At 56.0% G+C, this 11,754-nt stretch overlaps 1 protein-coding gene across 1 annotated transcript; it reads right to left on the bottom strand.

Annotated features, from left to right (window-relative positions):
- Positions 1–621: 621 nt before the first annotated feature.
- Positions 622–11,691, bottom strand: LOC114079783 (extracellular calcium-sensing receptor). Its single transcript, XM_071604886.1, is given in 5 exon segments — positions 622–1,714; positions 1,716–1,999; positions 2,717–3,008; positions 10,544–10,716; positions 11,566–11,691. Coding segments are annotated over 5 exon segments (1,590 nt in total). The 3' UTR covers positions 622–999.
- Positions 11,692–11,754: the final 63 nt, after the last annotated feature.

Below are 11,754 nucleotides of genomic sequence, written 5' to 3'. Positions count from 1 at the left end.
CCCGCTGAGCCCCATGTCCTTGCCTCAGCCAGGCCAGGGTGTTCTGCTCAGGCCTCAGCAAGATGAAGTAGCACTTGGGGATGAAGACTCCCCCCAGAAGCCCTGAAGTGGAGGCCAGGATGGAGAAGGTCTCCACGGCCACAGTGGACTTGCCCCGGGCACTGTGGTACAGGGGCAGAAGGCTATCCAGACCCTGCAGAGCAGCAGCATGCTGAAGGTCAGGGACTGGGCCTCATTGAAGGCATCAGGCAGACCTACACATTATGGACTACTCAGGCCAGGTGCAGCTTCAGAACTGCAATTCTGAACACCATGGAGTCCCATAGGATAGGCACAGCCTGAGAACTGCTGTTCTAAACACCATGGAGTCACTCAGGGCAGGCAAGTCTGAGAACTGCTGTTCTGTACACCATGGAGTCACTCAGGGGAGAAGCAGCCTAATAAGTGCTATTCTACACACCCTGGATGCCGCAGTCTGGCTGGGCACAATTCAGGAGCCACTTGTCAAAAGAAACGAACTTTATTTTTAGAACACACGCTGAACCACACAGCTCCTCAGGAAAACCCTCAGAGCCCAACTGCCACCACCCACTTCCCACCAGCCTCTCCACTTCCCCCACCCCTCCTGCTCTTGAGGCTGATTGGCTGGGTCGCATGGGTGGAGTCAAAAAAGTCCCCCAATGAGCAGCTCCGTGGTCTGAAAGGGTGGGGAAACAGCCCAGTGAGCATCACCGCAGAGGAGCCAATCAGCCGGCAGCTGGAAGTTTGCTGGGGCCCCTTCGGCTGTGGCTCTCAACAGTCTCTGCCTTGAATCCCACTTGAAAGAGTGACTCCTTCCAGCATAGCCACACCCACGCAGTGTTTGGGAGATGCTGAACTAACAGGTGCCTGATAGTTATCTGAAATTCAAACTCGCACAAAGCACACGTATGCAAAGGTCATACATTGCTGGTCAAAACTCCAAATTCGGGACATGCTATGAAGTCTTTTGCTGTTTACCTAGAATGTGCTCCACTGGGATCCTGTGTCTGCTAAAGGGAGCAACCCCACAGTGATGTGCCTCACCTGCAGCAGGGTGACAGCAGGGACTCTGGCACCCTGTCCAGTGCTCCTGCTAGGATGCAGACCACAGGCATTGAGCTGGGCAGCGTGGATTCTGCTCGGCCTCTGTAGCTTGGCACAGTGAGCGCCCCAGCCTCCACCCCTCCCTCTCACCTGCCAGGGCAGGAAGTGCCCAGAGTCTGCACACGTCCCATCCCAGGGCTCACAGGCCACCAGGTCCTGCAGGGCGTGGGCGATGCTGTAGACGGCCGTGTATGCGGTGTCCGCTTTACTCACTTTCCAGAAAGAATACTCCTGGCTTCGCAGACTTTCGTTCCCTGAGCAGAGCCGGACAACCCTTGCCACTGTGCCATTCTTGTGGGGCCACGTGCACCCAAAAGTGTCCTCCCAGAACCTCTGTATGAACATGTCCTCTGGGGTCCGGCTGGGGTGCAGGTGAGCCAAGAACTCGGGGAAGCCAGGCACCCGGCTGCTGTGAAACATGAGGCCGAAGGAGCCCTGCAAGACCTGGGAGACACCCGGCACATTGAGGGCCATGGCCAGGTGCAGAGTGCCCTTGCTGATCCAGACTTGGCCCGAGACCCGAAGACCCAGCAGCCCCTGCAAGATGAGCAGGAAATTTGAGTTGCTCAGGAAAACCAGAACTACTCTGCATCCTCTGGACAATGGTGGCTATCTTCTCCAGGGACTGCTGGGAAGGGACGTAGAGCTGGACCTCAATGCAGACGCCAGCCTGGCTAGGTTCCGGGGCAGCCAGAGAGCTGGCCTGCTGCCCAAAGTCATCATCCTGGGCCAGAATGTCCACCCAGGTCCATCGAAAGGGGAGCACCAGCTGGGTCACCGCATAGGAGGACGTGGGGTCACTGGCCAGGGTCCGAAGGGAGGATGGGAACTGGGTCTTGTCGCTGAGGATGGGCAGTGTGGATGAATAACTGACCTGAAGGGCAGTGGGAGAGTGCAGATGAGAACCAGGACTCGGGCTCAGGCCCTCAGATTTGAACTGCAGAAGGTGGACACCCTGACAGAGAAGGAGTGGCCAGTTCGCCCCCAGTTGCCCTGGACAAGTTTCCCAGTTTTGTCGCCAGAAGCATTTTGATGCTCTCAGAAGCGTCGCCTGAGCACACAGGGCAGCTGGTCACCCAAGTTGGAGCACAGCTGGGTGCAGTCATCTCCTAAGAAACATGAGTGGCAGCTGCCAGACGGCTCAGCCCCAGCATCTCCCATGCTAACGGGGGTCTTGGGGTTTGGGGGCTGGTTGGGAAGGAGGTCCTGGAGTCTGTACCTCTGTCTCCCAGTCAGTTATGGCCCTTGGTATGCACCTGTGCAAGCACTGAGCCGCTTGTCTCAAGTGGGTGACCTGTGTGCCAGGAATCGCATCTCAATCCCCATCATGAGGTGAAAAGACGAGGTGGCACGTGGAAGTGCCACTAGAGTGGGACTCGGAAAGGCGGTGGTGAGTGACGCTGTGGCATGAGTCCAGGGTTTGCCTGGCCTCAAACCCTGGCTCCTGGACCTGCAGGCTGGGTGAGCACGGCCCCTATTGCTCCTCCTCTGATCCTCAGCTTCCTCCGCTGTGCGGGGCAGGGGCAGCACCGTCAGCACCACCCCAGTCAGCACAGACTCGCTGCCGGGGAGAGGCTCTGGGGAGACTCACCTGGGGAAACCTGGAGATCCCCAGCAGCCTGGCCATGGAGATCGTCAGGACTGACCGCGTATCCCCCACCACGGCCACCCAGGGCAGGCTGAGTCCACAGGCATAGTTGGGGATGGGCTCCTCCTGCCCGGTGAGAAAGCTCAGCGTCTCCAACAGGGCTCCGTGCACCGAGTCCCCAGAGTTGCGGATGGAGAAGCCCAGGGTCAGGTTGGGCAGCAGGTGGACGCTCCTGTTGATCTCCTCGATGGCAAAAACAAAGCCCGGGGCCACCCGGTAGCCCCACAGGGACACACTGAGGGAAAGAAGCCCATGTTTATGGCTGGCCACAGGGCAGGAAGCGGCTCCTGGGCGTAGGGCAGAGGACAGGGACATGCACCTTCCAGGAAACCAGCACAGGCCCCCTGGATGGCCTCCTCAGGACAGCTGCAGGGCAGGGCAGGAGAGGTCCAAGCCCAGAGCACTGCAGGGTGATGACATAGAGCCAACCAATGTGTTTCAAAGTCTCCAGGAAAGCGCCTTTAAATGTCCACCTCACCAAAGGCGGGATCAGAGGGCTAAGCGCAGTCATGCCATGGTGGACACTAGGGCAGCACACCCCAGGGGACCCACACATGCACAGATAACCCTCCCCAACAACAGAAGCCACGGCGAGAACAACTGGGGGTCTCTTCATTTCCAGTGACAAGGCAAATGCGTGCAGTTATTTTGGGAAACAATTTGGCAATTTTCTTCTTTTTCTAGTTCTCAGAAGGGAGCCCAGCGGTGGGCCACCACTGACCCACATCCCAGCCCTTTCTGCGTTTGCTTTTGAGGCAGGGTCTCGCTCAGGTGCCCAGGATGGCTGGGAACTGCCTCCTGCAGACTCAGCTCCCGGCTGCTGGGATCACAGGCGAACGCCCCCAAACCCGGGGACAGGCATCTTAGCGACCTAAACATGCACATGTTCAAACACAGCAAAAGGGCTGTGCTGGGATCAGGGGCATCCAAGCACAGACGAGGTGCAGACACACAGGCCAGGGGACCACAGGTGCTGCCAGCTCATGAGGAGATGAGCAGGCCACAGGGACAGTGCGTCACAGCACTGTGTGGAACTGTGCCTGGCGATGACAGCCCTTTGGTCTGGGAATCTGCCCTGGACCAGGCACCTGGGGCTGGAGGCCCATCCGGCTCTGCGGGCCTCCCGGCCACGGGGTGGGGCAGGCGCCCTGAGCCACTGACCCCAGCCCTGCTGCAAGTTTCACCTTCTTCCCTGGGCTCCGGGCCCCGCGCCAGGGCACAGCTCTGGGAGCCCTCTGTGGGTCCTCACGGCGTCCTGAGGGACTGCAGGCCCCGGGTCCCTAGGACAGTGCTTTGCAGAGAGACCCCAGGAGACAAAGAGCCCTGACCCAGGAGCCGCAGGCTGTGGCACTTGGAGGGGGCGGTCCCGAGCTGAGTGGCCAGGGCCAGCCGGCAGGAGCAGGGCCCCTGCAGCCTGACTCTGGGGTCAGGGCCCAGGTCCAGGCGGGAGGAGCGAGGCTGGGACCAAGGGTGGCCGGCGGCCTGCGGCTCTGCAGAAGGAAAGCTCTCAGCCACCGCGGCCGCCAGGGACAGCCCCCCGTGAGGCCGGTTCCCCCGCAGGGTGCGGCGGGCTGTGGTTGCGGGAAACCTGGGCCCTGGCCGGCCGCGGCGGGCGTGTACCAGGGCCGCGCGTGTCCTCCAACAGCGGCCGAGTCGCGCTCCCCGGGCCCTTCCCGGTGCACGGGGCGGGACGGCAGCGCTGCGGAGCGCCGCGAGGGGGCGCGCTGCAAGCCTCCGCGGGAGCCGCCGGCGCCGGTGTCGCCCTGTGCCACGCGGCAACGGCCACCTACGCCGACCGCGTTGCCCCGCAGCGTCCAGAACAGCAACTCCGCAGGGACAGGGCGCGGCAGTGGTGGCCAGAGGCTGCAGGGGACGCTGGGGGCCATGGGGTGATGGCGCCCCGCGGGGAACAGGTAGGAGCCCCGCGGCACAACTCGACTCAGCCGAGCCCGGGACGAGGGTCGCGGGTTCAAGTCTGCGCGCCACCTGCGAGTCCCCAGACTCCACCACTGACCCTCTGCCGCCCGCCGGAAGCCGTGCTGACACGACACGGAGTCACACGTTCTCACATGTCACCAGGGCCAATGCTCTAGGGACCCTAGGTGCCTCTCACGGTGACAGCGCACTGCGGCCAGCCACCAGGGCCAGGAGAGCAGCGCGGCACCTCGGGGACTCTGGTGACACCTCCCCCACAGAACTTCAAGGGATACTTGTGATGCCTGTCACACAGCACCTCAGAGGACACTAGGGACACCTGTCACACAGCACCTCAGAGGACACTAGGGACACCTGTCACACAGCACCTCAGGGGACACTCACAATACCTGTCACACAGCACCTCAGGGGACATTCATGATGCCTGTCACAGCACATCAGGGGACACTCACAATGCCTTTCACCCAGAACCTCAGGGGACATTAGGGACACCTGTCACACAGCTCTCAGGGGACACTTGTGAAGTCTGTCACACAACTCCTCAGGGGACACTACGGACGCCTGTCACACAGCTCCTCAGGGGACACTAGGGACGCCTGTCACACAGCTCCTCAGGGGACACTAGGACACCTGTCACATAGCACTTGTGATGCCTGTCACAGAACCTCAGGGGACACTCACAATGCCTGAGGACACTAGGGACACCTGTCACACAGCTCTTCAGAGGACACATGAAACCTATCAGCTCCTCAGGGGGCACTAGGTAAGCCTGTCACACAGCACCTCAGGGGACACTAGGTACACCTGTCACACAGCACCTCAGAGGACACTAGTTATGCCTGTCACACAGCTCCTCAGGGGTTCTCACAATGCCTGTCACAGTACCTCAGGAGACACTGGTGATGCCTGTTAACCAGCACCTCAGGGGACATTCATAACACCTGTCACAGCAGCAGGAGGTGCTACATACCTCAGTACTACACAGTTCCGTGCCATTGATGTGACACTACATCTCACGTCCGTCCACACTTCCCCAGGCTGGGCTGCTGCATGCCCAGCCTGTAGGTGTCTCTGTGCAGAGTTTGACAACTTCTCATTCTTTATAATACATTCGTATATATTCTTGATAGTGGATAATAAAAGACCATTTAATCTAATATTCAATACATTCATGACACCTTCCTCTAATTTTTTTCAATATTTCTAGACTACAGGGTTCATCTTTGAGTTTTTCCAAATTGTCAAAAATATCCCAAACACACTCACACACACACACACACACACACACACGAAAACCCCTGTGTAAGTGGACCTGTGCGTTTCAAACCCAAATTGTCAGGGATCCACCATATGCCAAAACGTTGAACTGCACGCTTAGTTAACTTGACGGTACGTGAATTTGTAAATCAGCTTTAAAAGCAGAATGACTGCTTGCTGGGGTCTGGGAGGGCCAGAAACGGGCTTGTTTTGAGTGAATTTTATCTCCATGAAGCTGTCGTGATGCAGAGAGACAGAGGGGAGACAGTACAGCTCACCACCTTGGGAAAACGCCACAGGGGAACAGCCTGGGGGCACTGGCCACCGCGGAGCGGGCGGAGGCATGGACTCACATCCACACAGGGGGCAGCACACAGGGCCCACGGAGCTGCTACTTCGGCCACAGAGGGTACACTTTACAATTGTCTGCATTCAGGCTGTCCCAACTTGGCACAACTGATGTTTTGCACCAAATCACTCTTTGTGGTCGGGCTTTGTCCGCTCTGTGGGCTGTTGTAGCAGCCTCCTGAGGGGGTAAGTCTGGCATTGAGATGCAGGTGGACCTCCCCCTTAAGCTCTGCCAAAGATCCCACACAGCACCTGAGATGGGTGTGACCTGCCAAGATGCCAATCAACCTGCTGACTGCAAGACGTCACAAGCAAGACTCCGCCCTTGAAACCTGATCCCTGCCTTTGATGGACCCCCTTTAATAAACCACCAGAGGCATTTTGTCTTTGTCCAGTTCCAGAACCCACGTGGACTAGATCTATCAGGGGCTTCGCATTCCATAAATGTATTTCTGAGTATATGTGCTTTGTTATTTACTGAATATTTGAGACTGTAATTCTTAGGGTGGTTTGGGTCATCCTGGGCAGGAAGGACCCCTTAATGAGACACTGGCCATCATCCCCCCATAGGGGCTGACTAGTGTAATATAGAATGTTTAGCAGGATTTCTGGGCTCAATCAGGTGACACCAAAATGACCCCTTGTCCTTACCACGTCCGTCTCCAGACACTGCCAAATGTTGTGGGGCAGAGTGGAAAACTGGCCCCAAATGAGGACCAGAAGATCTCCCCATGGGTTGGAATCTGTGCGGAAAGGCACAGGCCAGTGGCTGAGGTGCAGCTGTGCTCAGCAGTTCTGGGGTGCTTAGCATGTTCTCACAGCTGCCCAGCCATCACCACAATCTCACTCCAGAACACACTCGCCACCCAAAACAAGCCCATTTCTTGCCCTCCCAGACCCCAGCAAGCAGTCATTCTGTTTTTAGTTGATTTATTTTTGAAACTGGGCTTTTGAGTTAGACTTCATTTGGGATAAAGTTTTTTGCTGCTTACAAAAAGTTTGCAAATCTTTGTCTGGCACTAGGCTACCTCCCAATGGATCTAGGATTCAGGTGGCCTCTGATGGCTGGTGTCTTTCGACTCTAGAGACAAACTAAATTGATAGGGACAGTTCCAAGTGGCTCAGAGACATGAATGCACAAATGAGCCATCATGGGCCTGAAGGGCCACGCCGATTTTAACTACCAAGAAAACAAACCAGGGGACCCATGCCACTCCAAGTGCTCATTTGTAGGAAGGAGAATAATGAGCTCTTGGCACCCTACTTCTTTCTTCCCACCTGTGGCTTTTACACGCAGTGAGTGGTGTGTATAATACTCCAGGGGCCAGCAGCCAGCTCGAGGGGTACGGGGCACAGCCCTGAGCATCCAGCGAAGGCAGCCAGTCCCCATCCCTCCAGGAATTCCCATTTCCAGGCCTTTACACTTCCTGCAAGTCTCTTCTGTGCTTACTGACAGGAGCCAGCCACACTGTGGCCTCTGGAAAGGTCAAGGCCCCATGAGTCCACTCACTGGTATGATCTCTCAGGGCCCGGAAGGCACTGTCTACCTGGGCGTTTGCTAGCAGCTCCTGGTGGATGCTCAGGCTCCAATCCAACCTCTGCAGGGGCGTTCCCAGCGCCTTCCCCACTCACACCCTCCACACTGGGCAGCTCAGTCCCAGCTCGGTCCCAGAGCCAGGGAGCCTCCCTGAATCCTTTCCTCAGGTCTCATTAAACCGCACTTTTCAAGTGAATCACTCTTGAGTATATGTGCTATATTTATAGCACTGGGACCATACCGTGATATACTATTAGTATTTAAAAACAGATTCCGTGTTGGAGTCAGCATAAGAGCTTTCCAAACATGTGGGGCGATCCGGTGAGACACACTAGTGTCCCTTCAGGTAGAGTGCAGTAGCAGTGTTTAGCATAAGCCTGTCTCCACTGCAGAGCGCGGCTCATCTGAACCTCGAGTCTAGGCTGGCACTGTCTTGGACTTTTTTAACTCTCTTCTGGCCCTTACTTACAGAGTATAGTAAATGACTTACATAAAATATTCCTTCTTTTCCACATACGGAGTCGTCACAGCCAGGCGCTAAGCAACTCAGCGAGACCCTGTCTCTAAATAAAACACGTCAGGGGCTGGGGAGGGGGCTCAGGGGTTAAGCGCCCTGGGATCCAATCCCCGGTTCGCCGTGGGCCTGGAATTTGAGTTTAGCTGGCTCTGCCGGTTCATGGCTGCGTCTACCCACTGCTATGGGACAGATCACCGGGCTGGTGTGACTCAAAGAGCCGAATCTGGAACACCCCGGCCCTCCGGTCACCTGCAGCCCAGGTCCCGCCGCGAAGCTGGCTAACCCGGGGCCCACGGCGCACGGGGACCGCGCTGGCGGCGCCGGGAGCATCCTTCTGCGGCCGCGAGACGCCTTCCACGGCCACCGAATGGGGGGTCGGAATTGCGCGGGGGCGTGGCGCGCACTCGGCTCTGGGGGCGCTGGCCGCCGGGTGTGCCTCCGGGAGGACGTGGGATACCCCGCGCCCCCGGGCCCAGCTGGTCTGAGGCCCCACACCCCTGGCTGCCGCCACCACGCCCCACGCAGCCTGTCACTGACCCACAGCCCCGCCCCTGGGCTGCCCGCTGCACCTGCCCGGGGGGTCCCTCTCACAGCTGGAGAGCTCCCTGGCCTTTCCCCATCAGGCCGCCTGCACCCGCCACCCGCCAACCACAGCGCCTTCCGCCAGGTGCGCCCTGCACCCCTCGGCCCGGGGCCCTGGAGAGCGCCGAGGCTGTGGGTGGTACATCCTTCCCTGAGCACCGGAGAGCAGACCTTAGGGCACAGGAAACTGCTTGCAGCTGTGAAATGCGTCCTTTTCCAAAACAGAACATATCCAAGGACTGCTATAGGGTAAGCGTATTTTTCCTGTGGCCCCTTGCAGAGGTGACTAGGCTTATGAACTGGGCAGGGTGTAGGTGGCCGGGCAGTAGGCGCCTCTGCACCTCCTTCTCCCTGCTTGTAAACCCACCCACCAGAGCCTCGGAACAGTGACAAGCACAGCAGACATTCCAGGAGAGAAAGCCACATGTGCCCCTTGTGTTGACCACGTCAGCGTTTTCCCATGTTGACAACCATCCTCATGAAGTTATTACAGATTGGCATTAAATGTGGTATTTTGTTGTTTCTTCCGTGGTGATGGTCACATGTGATCACACATGTGATCTGGAGGAGACAGAGAATAGTGAAGAACACAAAGCTCATGGTTGGCCGCCCAGGACCTTTGGGAAGACACTCTTCCATATCCCTTTTTCTCCAGAACCTCATTCTGCACTTGGCATATTTAGTCCTCAGAGGGTTTGACGCTGTGTATTTTCGTACAGTTGAATATTATTATGTGATGGGGTGGGGAGTATCGATCCCACCAAGCTCCACTTTTGGGTACTTCGTAGTGAATCTTGATGCCTAAATCCTTATCCATATTTTGAATAAATTCCACACTGCAAACTTCTGGTACATTTTCTTTTGTTTGGGTACTGGATATTGAACCCAGGGGCACTTAACCACTGGCCACATCTCCCAACCCTTTTTAATTTTTATTTTGAGACAGAGTCTCACTAAGTTGCTCATGGCCTTGCTGAGGCTGGCTTTGAATTTGTGATCCTCCTGCTTCAGCCTCCCGCACCACTGTGGCAAGCTCTTGATATACAAGTCTCTGTAGTGCTTTCCAGAAAGGCCTTGCCTAGGGTGGGGTGCAAATCCCTCCCAGGGAATCAGGGTGATTGTGGGAGACGAAGGTCTTCAACCATCACAGAACCCCAGCGTCTTGAGAATGCTCATCAGAGCCACAGGGAAGACAAGGATCAGACTCACTCACTCCCAGACCCTGTGGCTCTGATGAGCATTCTCAAGACGCTGGGGTAACCATCTGGGTCACCGACTTCATGAAGCACCAGAATACCCACTTTAAGTAGGGGCCCTCCCTGTATCCCTAGTGTGATAACTTCCTACACAGCTCCATCCTCAAAGGAATACAAGACCCACCTGCCAGTTGGCGTAGTGGTACACAGATATAATCCTAGCAACTCAGGAGGCTGAGGCAGGAGGGTCACAATTTTGACGTCACTGCATGCAACTTAGCAAGACCTTACCTCAAAATAAAAACTAAAAAGAGCTAGGGATGTAACTAGGTGGTAGAATGCCCTGGGTTCCTTATACCCACCCACCCATCCCCCCAAAGAGAGAGGCACTGTCTTACCATGTTGCCCCAGGCTGGCTCAGAACTCCTGGGCTAAGGAATCCTTCAGCCTCCATCTCCTGAGTAGCTGGGACTATGGTGTACCCCTCTGTTCTCAGCTTGCCCCTGGTCTTCATTTCATTATAGATATCACAGAAGGAGGTGAAGGCAAAAGCACGGGAGGACAGCTCCAACTGTGGAGGATGTAGCAGGACCGCTACCTTGCCATCCTCCAGTCAGGCCAGCCAAGCCAGTCACCTGGGAACTTGGCCGTTTGGAACTTTTTCCTTCTTAGAATGTACAAGGCACCTTTAAAGAGAAACCAGTATGTTTGTCTTTGTTTTTATCAGTGTGTTGATTGTGAGAAATCATCTTTTCATCATTACCCTTGTTTTAGGGGTTAGGAAATGTAAAGTCTTTAACTCTAGTGTGAACCAGCCAAACTTTTTCAAGTGTCTGCTTGTAAAGAAAACATAACCAGATAGGGCTTTTTTTCTGGAACAACAGGAATTCTTATCACCTATTTTCAGAGTTGTTTCACTCCAAGAAAAAAAAAAAATCACCTTGTTTTGAAACTTTTTCTCAGCTTCAAATCCAGCTTGCAGGTCTTGAGTAATGGGAAACCAAGTGCCCTCTCTTAAAAAGGGCAAGAGCCTGGAGCTCCGCTTGGTTTTCTTAGACCCCCCCACCACTCCTGGATGTGTGATGTATACTGGAGAGAATGAGAAGCTCTCTGCTCATGTGTTCACTGCTGCACCCCGGGCCTGGTGCGTGGCAGGCTCTGGTGAATGTTCAGAAGATGATGATCAGTAAGGAAGGTACATCAGCTTTGAAGATTATGCTGCTGTTCAAATGCAGTTTGATAATTACACAGCAAAGTGTAAAACATGCAAAATGTCAGCATCTTGCACGTGATGCGTTTTATACCATGTAATAAGAAGAGCCTGGGAACCCTGCACGGCGGGGTCATCTGTTGGGCTTTTGGGGAAAGCTTCTGTTGTAAAATGTGAGAGCGGTTATTAATCACCGCTCTGCTTCACCACCTTGAAGCCCAAGGTCCCGTTTCCAGTACGAAGCCGAACGCAGGCGCTCGGGGAGTTCGCCGGGCGGGCCGACTGTGGTCGCCCTGCCAAATGCCCTCCAGCCAACCTAGTCCTGGGGTTGGCCATCCCTGGGAAAGGGCGGATGGCTCCAGGATGGGAACTCCAGGCCCGGCCTCAGACTAAAATACA

This window comes from Marmota flaviventris, chromosome 18 (genome assembly GCF_047511675.1).
Source record: "Marmota flaviventris isolate mMarFla1 chromosome 18, mMarFla1.hap1, whole genome shotgun sequence".
Taxonomy (NCBI): Eukaryota; Metazoa; Chordata; class Mammalia; order Rodentia; family Sciuridae; genus Marmota; species Marmota flaviventris.
The sequence above is the reverse complement of the archived record's forward strand: the minus strand, read 5'-3'. Positions and strand labels throughout refer to the sequence as shown.